At 61.0% G+C, this 21,951-nt stretch overlaps 2 protein-coding genes across 5 annotated transcripts in view; both read right to left on the bottom strand.

The window, feature by feature from the left end:
* Window positions 1-1,411: 1,411 nt before the first annotated feature.
* On the bottom strand, window positions 1,412-12,064 carry SREBF1 (sterol regulatory element binding transcription factor 1). 2 transcript variants are annotated; one of them, XM_074552671.1, is made up of 19 exons: window positions 11,706-12,064; window positions 8,038-8,421; window positions 7,739-7,908; window positions 7,475-7,615; window positions 7,179-7,397; window positions 6,979-7,093; window positions 6,686-6,897; window positions 6,037-6,241; window positions 5,321-5,505; window positions 4,957-5,218; window positions 4,693-4,859; window positions 4,441-4,609; window positions 4,253-4,361; window positions 4,072-4,181; window positions 3,848-3,980; window positions 3,540-3,702; window positions 3,112-3,297; window positions 2,925-3,036; window positions 1,412-2,424 (listed from the first exon to the last, which is right to left on the bottom strand). In XM_074552671.1, the coding sequence occupies exons 1-19, from the start codon at window positions 11,809-11,811 to the stop codon at window positions 2,201-2,203; spliced, it is 3,372 nt and encodes a 1,123-aa protein (XP_074408772.1). In that variant the 5' UTR covers window positions 11,812-12,064; the 3' UTR covers window positions 1,412-2,200. The 2 variants fall into 2 exon arrangements, with proteins under 2 accessions (XP_074408772.1, XP_074408773.1); XM_074552672.1 differs by lacking the exon at window positions 11,706-12,064 and adding an exon at window positions 9,271-9,513.
* Window positions 12,065-16,404: 4,340 nt separating this feature from the next.
* The window catches only part of TOM1L2 (target of myb1 like 2 membrane trafficking protein), a 56,339-nt gene continuing 50,792 nt past the window's right edge, over window positions 16,405-21,951 (bottom strand). For all 3 annotated transcript variants that reach the window (XM_074553089.1, XM_074553090.1, XM_074553091.1), the window contains one exon: window positions 16,405-21,617. In XM_074553089.1, the coding sequence (XP_074409190.1) occupies window positions 21,469-21,617 (149 nt within the window). In that variant the 3' untranslated portion in view covers window positions 16,405-21,468. The remainder of the gene's footprint in view (window positions 21,618-21,951) is intronic.

The raw sequence follows: 21,951 nt of genomic DNA, 5'->3' as shown, positions 1-21,951 counted from the left end.
AAAATGAAAAAAAAAAAAAAGGGCAAACAACGGCCTGCTGTTTGAAACACCACTCTGCTTTTTCTGTTTTGTTCTTCCATCTCCTGTTTGCCCCCTCACACACCCAGGGTGCTGGGGGGATAAGGGTGCTTGGCCATGCTGGTGGCACCCACCAGGCTGCCCCTGCCCCGCTCCCACACCCCAAACCCTGACTCATTACACCCCCACCCTCCCACTCCATGCGGCGCTGGCACTGCTGGGCTGGGGACACCTGGTCCTGCTGTCCAGGACCCCCCAAAACCCACCCTGCTGCCTGTGCTTGGCCTCACCAGCACCCCTTCTGTGGCTCCTCTCGTGGGGGCTCTGCTCCCTGGGCTTGTGCTGAACCCCACAGCTCTGCGTGCTGAACCGGAGGAGGAGGAGGAGGAGGCATTTGCTTCCTCCCTCCACCTGGGCCTGGCTCACCCCTCACTGCCCTGGGTTTGCTCAACTCTCTCGACTTTTGCTTCATGGCCACCTCAGTGGGGCTGGGGGACTGCCCAACACTTTGGTGACCCCTGCCCACGTCCCCAGGCTCCACAGCCCATCTCTGTGTCACCCTGACACAGGTAGCAACCAGCCCAGGGTGACCCAGCTCCAAATCTCATCCTAAAAGCAGCCCCTGGCTGTCCCCCAGCCTCTGCAGCATCCTGCAAAGGGGGGCACACTGCTGGTCCCATCCATGTCCCCACAGAGCCAGCGCCCCATGTCCCCACACCTCTTGTGTCCCCTCCATCCCACCCACCCCAAGGTTTGCTGGCCACACAATGTCTGTTGTTTCAGCAGCTGCCTCGGACACAGGACTGAAAAAAAGAGGAGGTGAGAAAAAAATTTTAAAAAGGGAGAAATAATAATAATAATAAAAATAATGAATTTAAAGGAAAAAAAAAAATCCCGTGTCCTTGGCAGTGTTGCCTGAAATCTGGCTATTTTTAGTGACATCTTGTACATATGACTGTAAAATGGTAAACCGTGTGTATTATATATTGCCTCATTATATAGTGTATATATATGTATACATATACATATATATAATATATATGAAGACTGTAAATGTTAAGACTAGTGTTCTTATTAGTATATTGCTTCACACTGAAGATTGTGTGTAACAAGCTGTTTCTAAAAGATGTTTATTTTCCTTAAGAGTAAAAAAACAGGTCATTGCATTCAGAGCGTCAATAAAGATACAACGATTGTTTTGGAAGTACGTGGCGCCCTGCTCGTGGCCTCACTTTATCCTTGGGGGGCTGCTGGGGTCCCCCCCGGGCTGTGACAGCACCCCTGGGACACCACGGGGTAAAGAGGGGGTGCTTGGGGTCCCGCAGCACCCAGTGTCCCCACCCCTTGCCCCCCACTTTTGGTGCCAGTCCCCCTCCAATCCAGCACACACCAGTATAAATAATCAGCTTTAATTGTCTGTACAAAACTCTCCAACTATGAAAATACCGTTTAAAAAGGGAAAAGGGGAGTGGGGGGAGGCCAGGGGAGGGGTCTATGTACAAGAGGGGGTGAAGCAAGGACACAGGGGCGCCCACCAGCCCCCCAGGAGCCCCGTGCCACCCTGCCAGCCCTTCTCCCAAAGCCTGTCCGTGCTCGGGGGGGGTGGCAGCTCTTAATGGGGAGGGGGATCAGTGCTGGGGGGTCGGGGGTGGGCGGGGGTCCCCTCTTGCCTGCCGTGGGCATGGCTGGGCAGGGGGCACTCCCCGCTGCCAGGGGTAAGCCAACCCCAAACCCAGGGGGTCCTGCAGCAGAGAGACCCTTGGGGGGCCAGGCAGAGACCCTGGGGTGGGGGGTGGGCACGGAGGGGCACAGGTGACACGGGGGATGCGGGTGGCACTGGGGGGGGGGGGGCGGGTGGCACCGGGGGTCGGTGCCGCGCTGCGGGGCCCTGCAATACCGCGACAGTGTCACTAGAGGGCGCCACGGGCCGTCCCCACGCGGGCTGGGGACACGGGCACGGCCGGGGTGGGCGGGGGGAGCCCACCCTGGGTACCCCCCCCCGAGGGGCTGCGACCCCGCACCCCCGCACCCGCCAGGCACCACCCGCCCCCTCCCCACTCACCCACTCACCCCCCAAAGCGCTGCCTAACATCACCCTGCGGGGAAACTGAGGCACGGCCTCCCGCCGCCCCGCATTCCGCACCCACGGCGGGTGGCGGGGGACTGGCGGCCCCTTCCCCACCTATCCCGACGTGACGGTGGTGCCGCTGCCCAGCTTGATGATCATCTGCTGGCAGTCGTGCAGGGTGCGGCGGTCGCCCAGCTTGTCCAGCGTGCGGGCGGCCTCGGCCAGCATCCCCACGCGCTGGCCCGGGCCCGCCAGGAAGCTGGGCGGGAGGTAGCAGCAGGCCAGCAGCAGCGCCTCGGCGTGCTCCCGGGCTGTGGGGTGGCTTTCTGGCTCGCCAGCTGCAGGAGACAGAGCCCAGGTCAGCACTGAAGGCATTGAATAAATCTCGGGGGGGATCGCAGGGGGATGGGGTTATTGGTGCCACCACCAATGGAGGGGCTGGGAGCTCACATGGCCCAGCTCTTGGGGTGCTGCAGGTGGGGTGTCCCACCCCCTGACCCACCATCTGGGGGCTGGAGTGCTGCAGATGGGAAAGGGGTGTCCCACCCTATATCTCACCCCATATCCCATCATCCAAGCTTGCTGTGGGTGCACAATGGGGATTCCCACAACCCAGCGCTTGTGGGGGCTGCTGTAGGTGTGGTTCAGTGTCCCCCACCCCATTTCCCGTCCTCCAAGGTGGTGACAGAGGTATCCCACCCCATGTCCCTCCACCCAACGTGCTGGGGTGCTGTGGGTGCACAGCGATGTGTCCCCTTTGTGTCCCACCAGCCTGGGCTGTTGGGGTGCTGCAGGTGAGGAGTGAGGTGTCCCAGCCTGTGTCCCACCCCGTGCCCACCTGTTTTGCTGCCCTGCACCCCTCTCCTCCGCAGGCTGCGGTCCAGCAGCTGGTGGGTGCGCGTGGGGCTGGCCCGGGCCATCAGCCTGGCCGTGGCTTCGTGCAGGAACACCTGGATGGAGGGACAGTGAGCACAGGCAGGTGCAGGGCACCGGGGCACCCTGCAGGGGACAGGAGCGGGGCTCACCCGGCGCATGGCGGGCCGCAGGGTCTGTGCCAGGCGCCGCAGGCTGCTCAGGTCCTGCTGGAAGCCGCGGAGCTCCAGGGCTGACGCCTGGTAGAGGCAGCTGCGCTGCTGGCTCGCCCCCATCTGCTGCTGCCACAGGTTGGTGCGGGTGACCAGCAGCAGGTCACAGAGCAGGAGCTGCACCGCCTGCGGGGACAAAGGGAGCGGGGTGAGCACGGGGCGGGACAGACAGACGGACGGGGGTGCCGGGGAGGTGGCTGCGGGCAGGCGCTGCTGCGCGGGACCCCCGCCGGGCTGCATGGCAGGGGCATTGCACTCCCAGTCTGACACATGCAATGCAACTACAATGCACCCCCGCGAGGGTCGGGGGCACCTCCCGCCAGGGCTGGGGGCTGGTGGCCGCCTCGTCCCTCCCCAGCCCGGCTCACCTTGTCGATGGTGCCCTTGGGGGGGCTGCCCAGCTCCAGGCTCTCCCGCAGGCAGCTGCTGGCCTTCTCACAGTGGCCCAGGGTGGTCTGGCTCCCGTCCTGTTTGCTCAGCAAGGCACGGACAGCTCGGAAAGAGTGCAGGGCAGCGCGGGGAAGGGGCTTCCTGCAAGGTGGAGGGGGCGTGGTGAGCTCCTTCCTCAACACACACCAGGTGCTCCAAGTGTGTTCAGCGAGGCCGTGCCAGTCCAATGGGGATGGGAGACATGCAATGAAGTGCCACCCCTGTCCCCAGTGTCCCCAGCACTCACTCAGAGCTCTGCAGTGCCCGGGGCATGGTCTCCACCAGCGGGTAGAGGCGCTCAGCCCCTTCCTCATCTCCCTGCAGCCAGTGGATAACGATGCCGATGAAGGACGCCCACCACTTGGACACGGGGTCGGTGCCTGCAGGGTGGGAGAGACACAGGAGCAGGGTGTTTCCACTCCCATGGCCCCTCACATGAAGTGACCCCAGTGGGGGACACGCCAGCCTCACCTGTGACAGCCGCCAAGCCGGAGGCGATGGAGGGTGTGGGGCCAGGTGTGCCACTGACATCCGAGCAGCCGTTGAGCAGCTGGAGGTACTCGAGGGCATCGGAGAAGCGCCTGTGAAAGGGGCTGTGAGGGGCCTGCCCCCATGGCAGGCAGGGGGAGGAGGTGCCCAGCCCAGCACTCACCCCTCTCCCTGGGCAGTGGGACGGCCGGGCTCAGGCATGGCCACGCAGCACAGCGCCTTCTCCAGGAGGTGCTCACGGAACAGCTGGGTCACCTGGGCCAGCGGGTCCACTGGGGCACAGAGATAGGGTCAGCAGGTACACCACACCCCAAAACAGGGGGTGCGGGAGGTTTGGGAGCTTGGGGTCACCTGGGTTGCCGGCAGAGCTGTAGATGGTTTCCCTGGGGACACCTTTGACCGCCCAGTCCCCGTCAACAAAGAAGCGATGGCCCAAGGGGTGGCAGAGCCACTGCATGGCAGGGGGCACGGCCCCACCATGGGACAGGGCCACACGCCGGGCGCTGCAGAGGAAGGGACGCTGTGGGGAGAGCAGGAGGTCAGGAAGGACCTGAGATCCCAGTCCCAGGGGACACAGGGGACACCCCAGTGCCCCACACTCACCGCCAGGAAGTGGAAGCAGCGGTGCAGGCTGGCCTTGATGCGCAGGGCAGCCGCCACGTAGATCTCAGCCAGCGCTGCCACAGAGATGGCGTCACCGGCACACTCAGCCAGGTTGACAGCACTCAGTGCCAGGTTGATGGCCAGCAGATGTCCCCCAGCCTGCTTCCCTATAGGAATGGGGACAGGAGGCTCAGCCACGGGGTCAGGGGGTTGTGGGGACAGCACACGGGTCTTGTCCCTCAGCCCCAGGGCGCGGGGCCGTACCGGCGAGGTGCAGCTGGTGCAGGCGGTGATAAGCCATGGCAGCATCGCGGGCACTCTGGCGGACGTGGGCAGGGGGCGGCGGGTCCGGACGCAGCCCCCCGGCGCGGGCAGCCAGCCAGCGACCCACCCAGAGGCGCTGGAGCAGGTGACGCAGCAGGGTCCAGAGCAGGCTGCAGGCCAGGTCCCCGTGGGACGCCGGCAGCGGCCGCCCCAGCGCCCCGAGCGCCGTGCGCAGGTGCTGGGCCCCCTGCGCGAAGTCTCCCTGCACCAGAGACACACGGTCAGCGTGGGCAGGAGCAGGGACAGGGCAGGACAGGGGACACGGGGCTCATGGGACATGGGACACAGGGCTCATGGGACATACCCGGTCGAGGTCGAGGTCGGCCTGCCGGCGGTGCCGCCAGAAGAGGATGGAGGGCTCGGAGTGCGGGCGCGTGACGGGCTCCCCGCAGACGAACAGCCGCACCACCGCGCCCAGCACCAGCGCCACGTTCAGGGCCCAGAAGGCCAGTGTGGGCCACAGCCACTGCGACCACCCCCACGCGTCCTCTGTGCAAGGATGGGGTCAGCAACACCCCGTCAGTGCTGCCCTGTGCCCACCCCAGGGTCTCCATCCAGTGGCCTTCATCCCATTTCCACCAAAGAGCCTCCACCCAGTTATGTCCACCCTGACAGATTCCACCCCGATGGTCTCTGCCTCACACACACCCCAGGATATCCATTCTGGTGGCCTTCACCCTGTGCCCATCCCAGCAACATCCACCCAATGGCCTCTGTCCCATGTTCACCCCAATCATCTCCTGTCTCAGACCTACCCCAAGACTCCCATCCTGATGGCCTTCACCCCTGTCCACCATGATCACCTCCACAGTGACGGTCACCACTCTGATGCCCCCATCCCTCATGCCAACCCCAACAGCCTTGAGCCAGGTAGCTCCTACCATACACCCACCCCAACATCGTGCCCCTTGATCTCTTCACCTCATCAGCCTCTAGCCCTTGCCCACCCTGACAGCCTCCATCCCACACCCATCTCAACAATCTCCATCCCAATGTCCCCCACTCCAGACCAGAGCTTACCCGAAGTGCCAGACTGAGCCATGATGCTCCTGCCAGGACCAGCGGTGTCCTGGCTCCCCAAGGGGGCTGGGGAGGCAGAACCCCGGAGCAGGGAGGCCAGGGGGTTGAAGGAGAGGCAGAGGAAGACGAAGGCGCAGAGGGCCATGCGGGAGCGGTCCAGCATTCCCTGGCTGCTGGGCGAGGGTGGTGGCTGCTCCTGCTTCACCTGCACGGGCAGAGCTGCTGTGAGCCTGGGACATGGGCACGGATGTGGGGTGGGGGGCACAGGTATGGGATAGAGGGCATGGGATATAGGGCACAGCATCCAGCGCATGGGGTACATGGCATGGAATACAGGGTGTAGTGATGGGGGATAGGCATGGGACATAGGCAATGGGATATAGGGCATGGGATATAGGGCAGGGTGATTAGGCACAGGCTGGAATACAGGGGCATGGATTTCAGCGTATAGGCATGGAGCACAGAGCACATTTTAAAGTAGAACAAACTCCACCTAGCCCCAAATGATGTGAGGAGCAGCCTCAGAGAACAAGACCAGGGCTCTCAGCTCTTTCCCCATCTGGCACACTTTGCCCTGGGCACCTCCTACGTGAAGCAGCAGATCCTCTGCCCCACTCAGGGCAGGGAGATCCCCCCAGCCCTCCCTCACCTTGCCATGGGCACAGAGGGGGCTCTCAGGCTCTGAGTCGCTGCTGCTGTTGCTGCTGCCCCCACTGAGTGAGAGTGGGCTGCTGTGGGATGGCGAGCCCATGTCTGAGGGCGGCGGTGTCAGCATCTCCATCACCTCTGCCTTCACCACCTCCATGGGGGCCTCCGCCTTGGCCCCCCGGCTGCTGTGGGTCCCCAGGTCCTTCACAGGCTCTGCAAGAAGCAGAGAAAGCTGATGGCTGCCTGGGGGCATGGAGCCAAGCCCCCCACCACTACAGCTGCCCTTCCACTCACGGTTCTTCTGCATGGCCATCTTCAGGGCGAGGTTCTCCTGCTTCAGCTTCTGGTTGCTCTGCTGCAGGAAGCGGATGTACTCGATTGCCTTCCTCAGGATCGCTGACTTGTTGAGCTGCCAGTGACCATAACAGTTCAACCCAAATTCCAGCCAAACCCTCCCCATTACCCAGCCCTGCCCCACCAAGCCCTGCTCCCACCTTGGCCTCGGTGCCCACCACCAGGTCCTTGAGCTCCACGATCTTATCGTTGATGGAGGAGCGGTAGCGCTTCTCGATGGCGTTGTGGGCCGTGCGCTTCTCTCCGCGGCTCTGCAGCAGCGCCGGCTTCCCGCTGGGTGCCAGCCGGTTGATGGGCAGCTTCTCTGCATCCACCACCAGCGGCACCGTGGCCAGGATGGTCCCTCCGCTCACCAGCGCCTGCAGGGTGCAGGGTGGGGTCAGGGATGCTCCTGGAGCTCCTCCCCACCTCGCAGTGCCCCGGTGGTGGCACCTACCGGCACCTGGAGCGGCGTGGCCGAGCCGCTGGCGCTGGTGGCCAGGGAGGCGATGGTGGAAGTCTTGGCGCTGCTGGCTTCTGTCTTGACGGCCGTGAGCAGCAGGGAGTCAGCCTTGATGAAGTGGGGCTGCAGGAGAACCTGAGGGGCAGAGGGGGTCAGCAGGGCTCTGGGGGTCAGCGGGGCTCTGGGGGTCAGTGGGGCTCTGGGGGTCAGCGAGGCTCTGGGGGTCACCGGGACCCCCAGCCCTGGCGCTGGGCTTACCGGCACTGACTGGATCTGCGGTGACACAGATGGGGTGCTGGGGGCTGCGGGGGCCAGGAGCTGCTGGGGTGCCACGTTCTGCACGGGGCCGGGCACTGTCACGGGCTGGCTGGGTTGTGGGGCGGGCAGAGGGCTTGGCAGGGTCTGCCCCGCACTGCCAGGCTGCACAGCTGGGCACGGAGCAGAGGACAGCGTTAAGAGAGCCCCTGGTACCAGCCCCATCCTGCAGGGACACATCCCCTTCCAGCTACACTTTTACCCGGGGAACCCCGATCCCTCCCTGCACCCCAAATGCTCACCTGAGAAGCTGTGCTGGTTCTGGTAGCCCACCATGGGCTGGGCAGTGAAGGGGCTGGGGGACGCAGGGACAAAGCTGGGGGCCAGCATGACACCGGGCTGGGGCTGGGGCTGGCTCTGGCTGCTGGGCACCACCGACGGCTCCTCCTTGACGCCCAGGGCGGGCGCGGGCAGCAGCGGGGCCGGGGGCGGCGGGGTGAAGGTGCCCATGCCGGGGGGCCCCGCGAAGGCGCTGCCGGTGGGCGCCTTGTTGGGGGCCAGGAAGGTGCTGAGGGTGCCCGGAGCGGAGGGAAGCCCCGGGGGCACGGCGCTGTCCGGGGCACTGAACGGGGAGTCGAACAGCCCCGAGAAGTCATTGTCCGGCGTGTTGATCAGCTGCAGCATGTCTGTAAAACACACCCCCGGCGCCGTCAGATGCTGCCCCGCACCGCCCAAGGCGGGCTTGGGCTGGTCCCGTCCTGCCCTCCCCGCAGTGTAGCGTTTAGGGGGCAGATCCCCATAATCCAGAGGCAAAATTCCCGGAGAGCCCATTAATCTGCTGTGCCCTGTTCCTCTAAGCCTCCCACCCATCCCATTGGGGAAACTGAGGCACGGCGCTCAAAACAGGGGTGCCAGGGCTTGGCCAACAGCAGTCAGCATTTTTCAGCCTGGTCTGGGAGTGGCAGGGCACATCTCAGCGTGTCTCTGATATTGAGGGGGGCTTGTGCCAGCTCATTCATTCATTTATTCTGTCCTGGGAACGCCGAGAATGCCCAAATCAGCGCCGGTATCAGGGGAGGGGGCGCTCAGGCTGGGACAGCGGGGTGGCACCCCCAGGATGTGCCAGACCCCAGTGCCAGATGTGTTTGATCTCAACAGCCCTCGGGAGGGCAGCTGGGCAAGCACAGGGCTAAAACAGCCTGGGCGGGGGTCTCTCCCATCAGCGGCACCTCGGGGTCTGTGTGACACCTCCGCTGAGGTGTCCTGGGATGTTCCCACCATGTCCCCATCGCGGTACCCCACCCACCGGGGGCACACAGATCCCAGCACACCCCACACTCCGGTACCCCCAGGCTCATCACCCCCCTGCACGCACAAACCCCGGGGTACCCCCAGGGGACCCCCCCACACACACCCCCGGATGTCCCCACCGAGCCACACAGCGCCCGCACACCGCCCTCCTCCCCATGGGCTGCAGCCTTCGAGAGAACCGCCACACGAGGAGGAGGAGGAGGAGGCTGGAGAGGCGGGGGTACCTTCAAAGGTGCACTCCATGGAGGTGGGAGCCGAGGGGTCCCCGGCAGGAGGCGGCAGCCCCCGCTCAGCCCCGTGCCCGGCAGCGGAGAAGCCCCGGGATATTTTAAAGCCATGTTCTCGCCTCCTCCCCGGCGCCCTCCCCGCGCTGCCCGCGCCAGGGCTGGAGCGCGGCCGGGGATGGGGTGATGCGACTCCGCCAATCGCCGCCTGCGCGCCCGCCGGCCGCCCCCGGACAGCCCCGGCGCCCAAGGTGAGCCCGGCAGCGCGGGGTTACTGGCGGGCACTCGCCGCCGGCCGCCCGCGGTTACTCGGGGTCACCCCTGCGTTACCCCTGTGCCCCATCGCCCCCTCCCCAGCCCGCTGTGAGACCCCCTCATTCATTACCCAGGGGTCACCCCCGCGTTACCCCTCTGCCCCATCGCCCCCTCCCCAGCCCCGCACTCATTGCCCAGGGGTCACCCCGCAGTGTAACACAGCATTGTTACACCCCAAAACCCACCCAGCCCTCGGCATCCCGCCCTGTGCAGGTGGTTGTCCTTCCGGGGGGCTCCCAGCCCGCCCTGACACTCAGAGACCCCCTCCCACCCCACAAGGTTCCCTCGTGGTCCAGAGCAAAGTCTGGGGTTGCAGAGAGGGGCTGCTCCCTCCTGTCCCCCCTCACACTTCCCATTGCCCAGCCTGGCACCCTCCTGGCACCTTCCAGGTGTTTCTATCCTGTGGCACCCACTGCCACCCATGCCTCCAGCAGGACAATGGGCACCTACCAGGGCCACCGTGGGAAGTTGTGGGGCAGACCCACTCGTCTGTGGGTCCTAGCAGGCCCCAGCAGGCTCAGGGCACCCACATCTGTGGGCACACATCCCACATCACCCTGGGGTCAGTACAGGGATGAGGGACAAGCCGTGGTCAGACAGGGACAGGTGACAAAGCCACTCTGGGGAGCTGTGGGGTGCGAGGTGTCCCGGCTGGCTGTGAGCGTGGCAAAACCCCACAGTGGGGAAACCTCATCCCATACGGCAGCACTCAGCTCTGGCACAGCTCCTGCTTCCCTGCCCACGCCAAAACCTCGCCAAGAAAAGCAGGTGGCACCTGGATCTGCTTTGATCCACCCCGGCTGCCACTGCGATCAACCTGCAGACCTGGGGTGCCATCTCCACCCCGGGTCTCGGGGGAGAGACCCCCACGGACCACCCAGGGCCAGGGGCTGGAAGTCCCGTGCCCGCCTTGCTGCTGTTCCACCGGCCCTGCTGGATGGTGTGGATCCACAGAGCTGGTGGAGCACGTGGCAAAGGTGGGTGCAGGGCTTGCCGGGAGCTGGGATCCCCAGTTTTTTGAGATCCCCAATTTTTTGAGATCCCAATTTTTTTGGGATCCCCAATTTTTTGCTAAAGCCTTGGAAGCACTGAACTCAGTACGCGTGGTGCTATTCCTATGATGGTGGGAAGTGGGTCCCCTTGAGGAGTGTGTCCCTTTGGGAAGCGGGTTCCCTCCGGGAATGGTTCCCTGGGTTCATGCCCATCTCACGGAGCCCGGAGCGGCGGGAAGGCGGGTGGGTGCTGGTGGCGGTGCCAGCCCCCAGAGCCGCCCATCCCAGCCCCCGCCGGTTGGATGGGTTGGATGGGAGAGCCCCGGAGCCCTGGAGGGAACGACCGAGAGTAACCCCGCCGGTGACGTCACGAGGGGGCGGGGCCACCGGCGGCACGATGCTGTGACCGGGACCGGGGGGGAGCGTCGGGGCTGTCCCGGTAGCGGCACCCCCAGCCCGGGGGTCCCGGGGTCCCGTGTGCCCCCACGCCGAGCCCCCCGCTCTGCAGCGGCCCCCGGTAACGGGGCCAGAGCGGTTCTGCACCGACTCCGCTCCAGCGGCTCGGTGTGCCCGCTCCCCACGCCGGGCCCGGCACCGAGCCCGCTCCGCCGGCCGTGCACCGAGTCCTGGCTGTGCACCGGTCCCGCTGTCCCGGCCAAACGCCGGTACCAAGTTCCCTGACCGTGCACCGAGCCCGGACCCCCCGGGCACGGCCATGCACCGAGGGCGCCCGCCCATTCACCGAGCCCCGGTTACACCCCCAGCCCGGTACCGGGCACGCACCGAGCCCCGGCCATGCCTCCAGCTTGGTCCTGACCTTGCACCGAGCCTGGTTACACCCCCAGCCCTGTCCCGGAGGGCCCCAAGCCCCGCTCATCCCCCCAGCCATGCCCCGATCACGCTCCGGGAGCCGGTACCGCACCGTGCCCAGCCCCGGCCGCGCACCGAGCCCGCTTTCCCCCAGCCCGGTTCCCCGCATCACAGCCCGGTCCCGGCCATGCACCGAGCCCCAGGACTGCACCGGGCCCGCAGCCCCGCCGCGCACCGAGCCCCGGTTTTACCCCCGGCCCGGTCCCGGTCATGCCCCGAGCCCCCGCCCCGCCGGGCCCCGTCCCCGCCGCTCCGCACCGTCGATGTCGCTGAGCAGGGCCGTGTCGATGTCGCTGGCCCCGGAGAGGCCGAGGGTCGGTGCCAGCCCCTCCAGGGCCGCGTCGTCGAAGGCGAGAGCACTCATCCCGGCGGCTCCGGCGGCTCCGGTGGCTCTCGGTGGCTCCGGTGGCTCCGGCGGCTTGGGCGGCTCAGGGGTGGCGGGGCCGCCCGCCCGCCATGGCCGCGCTGGCCCGGGCACAGCACCACGGCTTCGAGCCGCCAAGTTGCTCCCGCGAACCGTGCCCGGAGCTGCCACCGGGCGGGGAGGGCGGCGGGGATGGATGGAGGCGGGGCCGCCGCCGTGTCCCGCCCCGCGCCGCCTCCCCGCGCCGCCCGCCGCACCGGGACCCCCGGCGGCACCGAGCGGGGACCCTCGGGAACACCGGGCACGGACCCCGCGGCACCGCGCTGCGAGCTGGGAGCGGGGCTGGGAGCAGCGCTGCCTGCGACCCCCGAGCAGGACACCGTCCTCAGGGGATGTCAGTGACCCCAGGGGATGTCACCAAGCCCCGGGGATGTCACTGACCCCTGGGGATGTCACTGACCCCAGGGGATGGGCACCGAGCCCGAGGAAGAGACACTGAGCCCGAGAAAATCATCGATCCCTGGGGTTGTCAATGAGCCCTGGGGACATCATTCACTCCTGGGGACACGCAGCCACCCCTGAGGACACGCAGCCACCCCTGAGGACAGGCAGCCACCCCTGGGGACAGGCACCAAACCCTGGGGACAGGTACCAAACCCTGGGGACAGGCACCAAACCCCTGGCTGGGCTCTGAACACCTGGGCTGGGCACGGAGCCCCCTCAGTCCCAGCCGGGCATGCAGGGAGCAGCTCGGGGAGCCCGTGGGGACAGGTGGTGGCCGTGGCTGCAGAAGCCTCTCTGCACGTCGGGTGCCACGTGCCAGGGCGAGGTTGGGCCTCTGAACCAACCCTTCAAGGGCCCTGGGCCTTCCCTGTGCCAGCTGCAGTGCTCAGAGCATGTCCCACCTGTGCTGCCCACCCATGGCAAAGCCCAGCTTGGGAGAAGCTGTCACCCCCCTGGTTAGGGACACACCAGTGCTGCTCTGTGAGCCTCAGCTGAGCCCATGCATCCTCCTGGGGACCATCAATTGTGGGATCCAGGAAAAATGTTGGTGCCATTGGGATCAGGGCTGTGGCTGCTGCCCAAGCGTGGCAGGTCTCATGCCAGGAAAATGCCATGCCCTATGCCCTGCAGGGCTCCATGATCTGTCCTGCTACTGGGGTTCATTCAGGACTAGAAAATGTGCTGCAACATCAGCTCTTTGGAAGTTTTCCTCCTTCTCTTCTGTGCCACCAAGCACAATCTGAGGCTACCTTGGAATTCATTAAACCTGGCTACAACTTAGACACTTCCCTTCGGCCTTACTGGTTCCCACTTGGTGGCACAGCAGGCACCCCTCTGCAAAACAGGGCCCCCCTGTGTGGCACAGAGCACCCCAGGGCACCACACTGAGCTGGGCAGCAGAGCTGGAGCTGCACAGCCCTGCTTGTCCCCTCTGCACCCTCACCCCACTGCACCTCCTCCATCTGGGGACACTGACCTGTGCCCGAGCTGGGGACGAGCCCAGGGAATCCTGGCTCAGCTCTGTGCCAGCAGCTGGGGCAGCATCAGCCCTCGGACATCCCTGAGCGGAGCAAACACCACTGGGGGAGCAGCGAACACATGATCGGGAGAGCCGTGACCCGCAGTGGCTCACGCAGGGAGCCTTGGGCTTCTTCCCCCCTTGTTTCCCACCTTGTGCTTCCCTTCCTTGTATATCCCCCCCTTGTGCTCCCCCCTTGTGCTCCCCCCTTGTGCTTCCCCTCTTGTGCTTCCCTTCCTTGTGCATCCCCCCCCTTGTGCTTCCCACCTTGTTTCCCCCCCCCTTGTTTTCCCCACCTTGTGCTTCCCTTCCTTGTGCTTTCCCCCTTGTTTTTCCCTCCTTGTGCTTCCCCCCGTTTTTATTGGGGTCACTGCAGACAAGCCAGGCTCCGTGGTGGTGGCGTGTCCCTTTCCTCGCTGCAGTCCCTGTGCTGTACGAGGCCACGGCAGGTTTCCAGGGCTGGGGAGATGGATGTGCCGTGGCCCCCGGGGATTTAGAGCAGCCTTGTGCAAGCATGGGGGTCACAGACCTTTAATAACCCATGCAAGATCCGGGGCACAGCCTTCCCTGAGGGATGCAGAGGGACAAACCCACACAAACGCAGAAGGGGGAATAACACACCTAAACCCAGCTTAACTTTTGCACAAACTGCGTGCAAAGCTGGATTTTGCCAGGCCCCATCCCCATCCCATCCAGAGGGTCCGAGGATGCCGGGAGCCCACCGGCGGTGCTGTCCCTGCCCCTGGGTTCCCCCAGCCACCTTCAGCATCCTCCGCGCACCGGGGAGGAGCAGGCGGCTCCAGGGCCGGCTTTGGGGCCGACGATTCCGCTCGGGGTGGGGCTGCCGGGGGTTGCGGAGCAGGGAAAACCCCGCCCGTAGGACCAGGGCCACGCAGCCAATAGGCAGAGCGGGGCGAGTGGAGTGATTCTGCATCACGGCCCGCGATTACATCATGTCAGTCCTGCGGGGATGGCGGCCCGGCCACGTGGGCGCTCCGGAGTCGCTGAGACGTTTTCCTGAGCTCAGGCTGGGAGGAAACCGCAGCATGAGAAAGAAAACAAACCGGCCCCGGCACGGTTGGGCTCTGGCCACCGGGGCTACCGAGCCGGCCGGGCAGGCTGGTGCGGCTCCGCGGGCACCGGGAGCATCTCCATCCGCGAGCGGCTCCGGCCGTGCTGAGCCCGAACGCGGCAGCCCAGAACGGAGCGTCCCGGTCCTGCTGCCCCTCGCTCTCCCAGAGCGAGCCCCCGGCTGTTTGCCACCTGCCAGCACACCTCAAACAGCGTGCCATGCTCCGTGCCCAGCCTCTGGCACCCTGCCTGCCCCGGGGCTTGTTTTGCTCCGGCAGAACGCGGCGTTAATCATTAATTTGTGTCGCAAACCGATTCAGAAGCCTCTTCTCTCCTTCACTGCGTGTAACTCGGCTTTGCCAACTGTCCTTTCCTGAGCTGCCAGCTTTGGTGACACTCCAGTGCAGCCCCCACTGCAGGTTTATTTACCCTCGGGTTAAATGGGGAAAGGTAAATGACCTGTGGCCATTTCCTATTTGCACTGGCATCCAAACCTGCTGCCCAATGCCAGACAGCAGTGACACTCAGCTTGCCCCAGGCTCTGCCCACGTGGGGCTTGGTGCCATGCTCTGTGCCCAGCTGGCAGCCCATGGTGGAGGGCAGTGATGGGGATCAGTGCCATGCTCTGTGCCCAGCCGGCAGCCCATGGTGGAGGGCAATGTGTGATGTGTGGAAGCCCCCAGACCATGGTGGGAGTTTGCACAGTTGCTGTGGGAGCAGGCTGGGAGAAGAGAATCCCATCAGGGTGCACAAACCTTTCCTCCTCAATTTGGGGAGTTGGATCACCAGAGGCTGGAGGGGCACACAGGGGAAAAGCAGGTCCCTGTGTGCTTGTGCTGTTCCTACACTCTTCCTTTTGCACCCGCTCTGGCCCGTGTTGAAGGCAGAATTTGGGGTTTTTGAGGGTTTTCCTTCATGAGTGTAACTGTGGGGATGCAGAGGACAATGTGGTGGAGCCCCTGGAAGGAACAGCCTCCTGCTCCCACATCCCCCAATCCCAAATCCCCCACTCCCACATCCCCCACTCCCAAAACCCCTGCTCCCAAATCCCCAACTCCTAAATCCCCACTCCCAAATCCCCCACTCCCAAATCCCCCACTCCCACAGCCCCCATTCCCACAGCCCCTCCTGCCCAGCGCTGGACATTTCTGACCCGGTGCTTTTTGTGTGATTCTGCCCTGTCAGGGCAGCAGCAGCAGCTCCACACCTTTCCCAGCAGATCCAGGCCAGGAGCCTCCCTGAATGTACCCAGGCACATGATCAGTGAGGGGTAAACAAGCTGGGGCAGGGCTGTTTAATGCTAATCTGTAGCTACAGGGAGGGGAAACTCTGTAGCTATTCCAGCTATTCCACACCCCCGTTTCCCAGATTTAATCAGAGTGGATCTCCACGTGTAGAACAGAGGGCACCATTCTGCCAGCCTGGTTTGGTTTTGGCCAATGCCACTTCTCTGGGGTTCCTAAGCTGGTGTTCCCTCTCTGCCTATCAAAGCCACCATCATAATGGGGATGTTGGAACAAATTCCAGGCTGATGAGTCAGGAAAGTGGTCCTTGGATGGGCTGGAAACATCACCCATCTCTTTCCAGGTCACCAGGGGTGTGACCCACAGTTGCCCTCCAAGGACTATCAGTTAAGCCCTGCCAGGTGGGCAGGCATCCCACCGAGCACCCAGGTTGTCACCCACCCATGTGTCTGCCTGATGCCACCCTCCAAAGATGTGCCACAATTTAGTGGGACACAAACTTAGCAGCACTGGCAACACAGCACCGAGGGCAGCACGAGCCATAGAGTGACACAAAGAGCAACTGCTGGGGACAAACCTTCTCCCATGGGAATACCCAGGTTCTGTCTCCTGGAGGAGAACAAGGACTCCCAGTTTTGACATCTGGTGGGTACCCAAGGGCTGCACATGTCCCTGTGCTCAGGCCAGGCAGTGGAGCCAAATGAGTCCCCAGCTGACAGACAGACAGACAGACAGACAGACAATAGCAGCCCCAGCTCACACTAACAGTGTATTTATTGGAATATCTCACATGCAGGAACCAAGGAGATGATTTCTGGAGCAAGTTAAACAATGGCAGATTAATACAGTTGTCTCATCCTTAACAGAAACACCTTCTACTTGAATACAGTGATGTTTTAGTGTTGGGTTTCTCTGCTTCTTGTGTATTTTGTTTCTCTTTACATAGTCAATCTCTTTAAACAGTTATGTCCCCTCTCTCCCCCTACCCCATTCCCAAACAAAAAAATATCCAGTATCTTCAGTAAATAAATATTATCCACTTTTATCTGGAAAGCCTACAGCTGTAATATACAGAGAAGCTATTACACAGGTTACGTTTGTAGGGTTAACAACAGCTCATAGGAACATGTAGGGAACGAGGAGCTCGTACTCATAAAAACACGGAGCAGGGTGGGAATTCTGGAGTAGTGCGTTTGCCATGGGCTGAAGAGAACCAGCAGCAGAGCCTGGTGCTGCTCAAGGCCAGCTGGCTCCTGGTGACACACAGCCTCACCTCTCTCCAGGTGAGCAGGAGGAAGAGGAGGAGCTGTGTGGAAGCTGGGGCAGGCACAGCCTGCTCTGGAGGCTGTGGCTTGGGATGGGTGGCTGGGAGGGGATCTGTGGGCACCTCGTCTCCTGTGCTGGTGGGAGCTCACAGCAGAGGAAGGGTTACCTCCAACACAGCTCTAAATCCACTCACTGCTTCACTATTTCCATAAAAATAACTGTTCTGAGCTGTTTTTTTCCGGGGGAGGCTCTGCAAGGCTTGTGGTCAGCCCTGAGGAGGTAAACAATGACAGGGCTGGATGGGGATGGACAGCAATGGAGACAGCACAAGCAGCTCCCACTCCAGGGCTCCCAGCCGCCACAGGAGACTCAACAGCTCACTGGATCCATCTTGTTTGCTCTGCTGGGCTGCACATGCTGTCCCTGTAGGTGACACCAGGAGAGCAGGGACAGGCTGTGCTGGCCAGGAGGGAGCATCACCCCTGCCCTGGGCCTGAAACCATGGCCTGGATCTGTTCTTCCACCACTGGAGGGAAACATCTCGCCACCACAGCCAGCTCCCAGGCCTCCATTTTAAAGTGGAAACAGCCAATGTATCCCATCAAAAAATGCTGAATGAAGCCAAACAAACAGAAATCCTCACTAAAAAAAAATCCTTCAGCTTGGAGGTGCAAGACCAGCCCTGGGAATGACAGAGCTGGTTTGAGCAGCACATCCTAGGGATGGAGGTGTGACAATCAGAAGGGAAAAGGTTTGTTGGAGGCTACGTGAGGGTCCCAGTAAGGACCAGTCTCAGCATTTATGCTGTTCCCTTTAGAGACACCGTGCTACGTTTTTATGAGCAGTTCTCCTATGAACCTTACTTACACCCTAAACACCCTAAATGTCTGTACAGCACATTGTTACCTATTACACCTGCTGAAGATGCAGCTGAAATCTACACAGAACAATTTTAAAAAAACCCAAAACCCAAAGGATATATTTAAATAGAAACCATTGATTCCTTACATCTCAGCACATGAAGAGTTAACAGAAGAGGTTAAAAAACACACTGGAAAGAAAATATATAGACAAAATAAATATTTTAACCTAGAACAGGGCACGATTAGACCTTACAAAGGACCCCGAGAATAATTTAGTGTCATTGAGTGCCAAGCTGTGATTCCTAATATGCCTAGAAAGCACTGGGATGTTATTTCTTATGGAAAGTGGATCAGGCTGCAGCTCCATCCCTGTTCTCCCAGGCATTGGAGCCACATGAGTCCTCTGCCCACTTGCACAGAGGAAGCACTTAAGGGTGAAAGCAGAGGAGGGATAAATGGAGAAGTTGGTCCCCTGAAGTGAAAAACCCCTTCCCTTTGCATCAAACAGTTCCCACTGCTCCAGTTTTCAGCAGACCACAAGAGGACAGGGAAGATGAGAGATCCTGATACAGGACATTTGGGAAGCTCTAGCGTAGCTCTTGTATTTGTTAAAGAAGGTTTTGGGCTAAACCACCTGCTCTGCCACACTCTGTTCCCTTTGGTGCTTCCAGCCCTGAGAGCCCAGTGTGGTGGATTTGGGCTCCAGATCCATCCCAGGTCTTTCCAGAAGTGCATTTCCTGCCTAGGAAGGCATCTCCTGGGAGCTGCCCTACTTCCAGCAAAGCCACCACTTGTGCTGGTGGCACCTGCCACTCCCTGCAAGCTTTCCAGAGGATAATACACAGTGTCAGCAGGGACCACGGGTTGCCTGGGGCTGCACACACCAAAAGAGCCCCCTGAGCTCTGCCAACACACTTTGCTCTGTATTTCCTCCCCAGCCTCAGCCTATTCTCATTCCACCTCTTTTCCTCCCAGCTGGAGAGAGCAATCACCAACAGCTCTGCAGAATCTTCCAGAAAGGGACCAGATTCTCCCTAAAGCAACACCTTGGAGGTCCCAGGACAGGTTTAGTGTGACAGAAAAAAGCATTAAATGGGGCTTGGTGACAGTGACATCCGTGCCACTCTGCACCATCTGACAGTGTCCCATGCCTGAGCAATGCGATTATCCCCTCTGGCTTGGCAGGGAAGCTGGATTAACATGCTTAGAATCACTTGATGTGGCCATTTACAGGGTCAATGTGTTTCAAGGATTTAGAAGAGAAAATACACACTGAAAACACCCATGGAGCTTTCTGCACTGACAGGAATACCAGCAATTCATTCTGTGCTGGCAAGACTGCTCAGGCCATCACCAGATGCCATCTGAAATCAAATCAGCCTTGCCACAGAAGTTTCCTCAGCTCTCTGGGAGCTGGTGGCCACATCTGACATGCTGCAGCAAGCTGGCAGTGCCAATCCCTGAGCGTTGGGCTCACCTTGTGTTGAGCAGTGAGGGCAGTGGGTGAGAGCAGAAGTGTGCAATGCAGCCAAGGCAGAGTGTTCCACTGGCCATGGAGAAGATGGAATGGGAGAAAGCCTCTGCAGACCCACACAGTAGGAGGGATTCAACTGGAGTGGGGAGAAAAGCTTGATCTCCAAGTTATCTCCATCCTTGAAGTGGTTTTGCCTGTCCATTTGTAAGCTGTGCTACACAGAGCAGTGTTGAGGTGTCACATCAGCACAGAGGGGTGGCAGGACAGCCCTGCCTGGGCCCAGCTACATATGGAGGGATCCTGGAAGAGGCTACAGGCAGGGCAGGACAGAGAAGACAATGAGCAGGGAGAGCACAGAGTGAAACCTGACCTGGGATGGCCTGGAAATCCTGCACCAAACAACACTTCCCTTCAAAGATTAATGTGTCCGCTGTCAAAGTCCATCAGCGCTGCAGTCAGGCATTTGGTAACAGGCTTTGTGTGTCACAACGTCCCAAAGGGGGTGGTCCTCAGAGAGCGTGGTATGGGCTGATAAAATGCTACGCTCAGATAAAAGCTTCTATCACTTGGCCTAGAACAACTTTCAAGAGAGCCTGACACACATCAGCATCCTGGGAAGCTCAGACATGTCAGGTCAGAAGGAGGTTGCCTAAGCCAAGGAACACCCTGAGGAAGAGGGGCTGGAGCCTGCTGCCTGCACGGGCTTTTAGCTGATAAAGTGCCTCTCTGTCAGGATGGGAGATTCTCCTGCCATGCACTGCTCAGCTCTCTCTTTGATCCTGCCATCCTGCACCACTGGCTTCCTCCCAAGGAACGCGCTGGGGACGCGGCCGTGGCTGCGGCTCCAGCCCTGCCTGTCAGCCCAGCAAGGCAGGCACACATGCTGGAATCCCTTTGGCAGCCCCAGAGGAGCAGGAATCCTGGCCATGCCTCTGGCAAGCAAGGGAAGACGTTTGTTTGCACAGAGACTGCAGCCCCGTAGGAGCTGGGAGTTAATGAAGGGCAGAAGGATCAAAAGACATTTCAAAAATCACAAATAGCACGGTCACAATCATTTCAGCACTTTCTCAGGCCTAAAGCTGGAAGGAGATGAGGAGTTTCACCTCCAGCACAGGCTGGCACAGCTAATCCCTCCATGGTAACCACTTCCCTCAGCGTTCCATACAAACCTCTGAGGTTTGCTCTTTTCCTCATGCCTACCCCCAAGAACCAGCATATCTGTCCTACCAGGCATGGCAGGGAATCCAGGAAGCTCAGTTCACACCCAATCCATGAGCAAGTCCCATCCATCTGCACGGATGTTTACACCAAATGCAGAGCTCTAGAGTCACCAAAGAAGGAATCTAAGGTAAGGAGAAAATAACCAAGCTATTTTAAAAGGCAAACACACCAGGAAAATTCCTGTGTGAGAATGGTCTCCCAAAGAGCGAGGTGCTTCCTGTGCCATCGTTACAGCATCCACTTAGCCCAGCATTTTCCATCCTTATCAACTGCCAGAGCTACTGGACATGGCCAACAGACTGCTTCAAATTAGAGCAAGCCCAGATAAAACACAAGGCAAAAAATACCCTGTGAGATTTAGAAATGAAACGCCACAGAAAGTGGGGAAAAGCGACCACCATATGGTACCAGGAGATGTGTGAGTGGGAGAGTAAAGGATTTTAACTTGTGAAGCACATGTTGAAAGGGGAACAGTTGTTCCTTGCTGTCGAATCCAACACGAAAGCCAATACATTAACATTTTATCTAAAAATAAAGACACACTCCTCCTGAACATTCCAGCTCAGTCAATTACATGCTGATTGACAGAGCCGTCTACTTGGCAGGACCTGCCTACAGAAGAGGATGATCCCTACATAAATTGAAGGGCAAGGCTGCTCTCTTCCCCCTGGGCTTTTGTTTCAGCCCAGTGTGACGTACTCGTGCATTCTGAAGGGGTTTTCAGCATCAAGAGCTGGTTTTGTGCAGCTGGGACAGGAAGGAGGGGATTAAGCGAGTGCTGGAGAATCGTGGTCTGGCAGGAATAGTGTTGGATTTAAATAGAAAGAGTCAGCTCGTGGGGGTGGATCATTTGGGGAGGGAGGGAAGGAGAAGCAAACTATGGAATGGGGGGGACGGGAGTCGTTGTTAGCCAAGGGCTGTGGGAGGACAGAGTGGCCGTGCGGCGACATCGGCCGGGCGGAGCGCGGGGGCGGAGGGAGGGCGGCTCCGCCACCTTCACAGTGCAAAGAGGGCGTCCTCCGAGCGCTCCTGCTTTTTCCTGCTGGAAGAATTTGTCGGAGGGGTGGGGGCTTCCAGGGGAGGGGATGGCAGGTTGGGAACCATCTCCGCCGCTTTGGCTCGCTCTTCTAAAAATTTGTCAAACTCTGCAATGTAAAAACAGAAGGAAGACGGGTAAGGATGAGGGCCGTGGGTTTGGCCCCAGGGACAGAGGTTGGCAGGGGCTGAAATTCCAGGGCCTGGCATCCTGTCGGGCTGTGTTTGCAGGCACGAATAGTGGTACAGCCTGACTTCCTCGGGAAAGGGTACAGCCGTCCTTGGAGACACCCGAGCTCAGGCAGCAGCTGGAATCAAACCCACACTGTGCCACCGGCTGCGACAGAACCAGGGAAACATCATTCCAAAGGGCTGAGCAGCTTGGGGACACATTCCTGCTGGCACAAACACGGAGCACAGCCAAGGAAGATGGCAGGGAAGCAC

Source organism: Zonotrichia albicollis, chromosome 16 (assembly GCF_047830755.1).
Source record: "Zonotrichia albicollis isolate bZonAlb1 chromosome 16, bZonAlb1.hap1, whole genome shotgun sequence".
In the NCBI taxonomy this organism is placed as follows: domain Eukaryota; kingdom Metazoa; phylum Chordata; class Aves; order Passeriformes; family Passerellidae; genus Zonotrichia; species Zonotrichia albicollis.
This window is presented reverse-complemented; position numbering and strand designations above follow the sequence as displayed.

Excerpts from the sequence above, each read along its gene's own strand:
- SREBF1 (XM_074552671.1), bottom strand. The coding sequence starts at position 11,811 with ATGAGTGCTCTCGCCTTCGACGACGCGGCCCTGGAGGGGCTGGCACCG. Across the intron at positions 7,909-8,037 it reads GAACCAGCACAGCTTCTCAG|CTGTGCAGCCTGGCAGTGCG; the intron begins GTGAGCATTTGG and ends CTCCGTGCCCAG. Across the intron at positions 4,362-4,440 it reads CAGCTCTGCCGGCAACCCAG|TGGACCCGCTGGCCCAGGTG; the intron begins GTGACCCCAAGC and ends TCTGTGCCCCAG.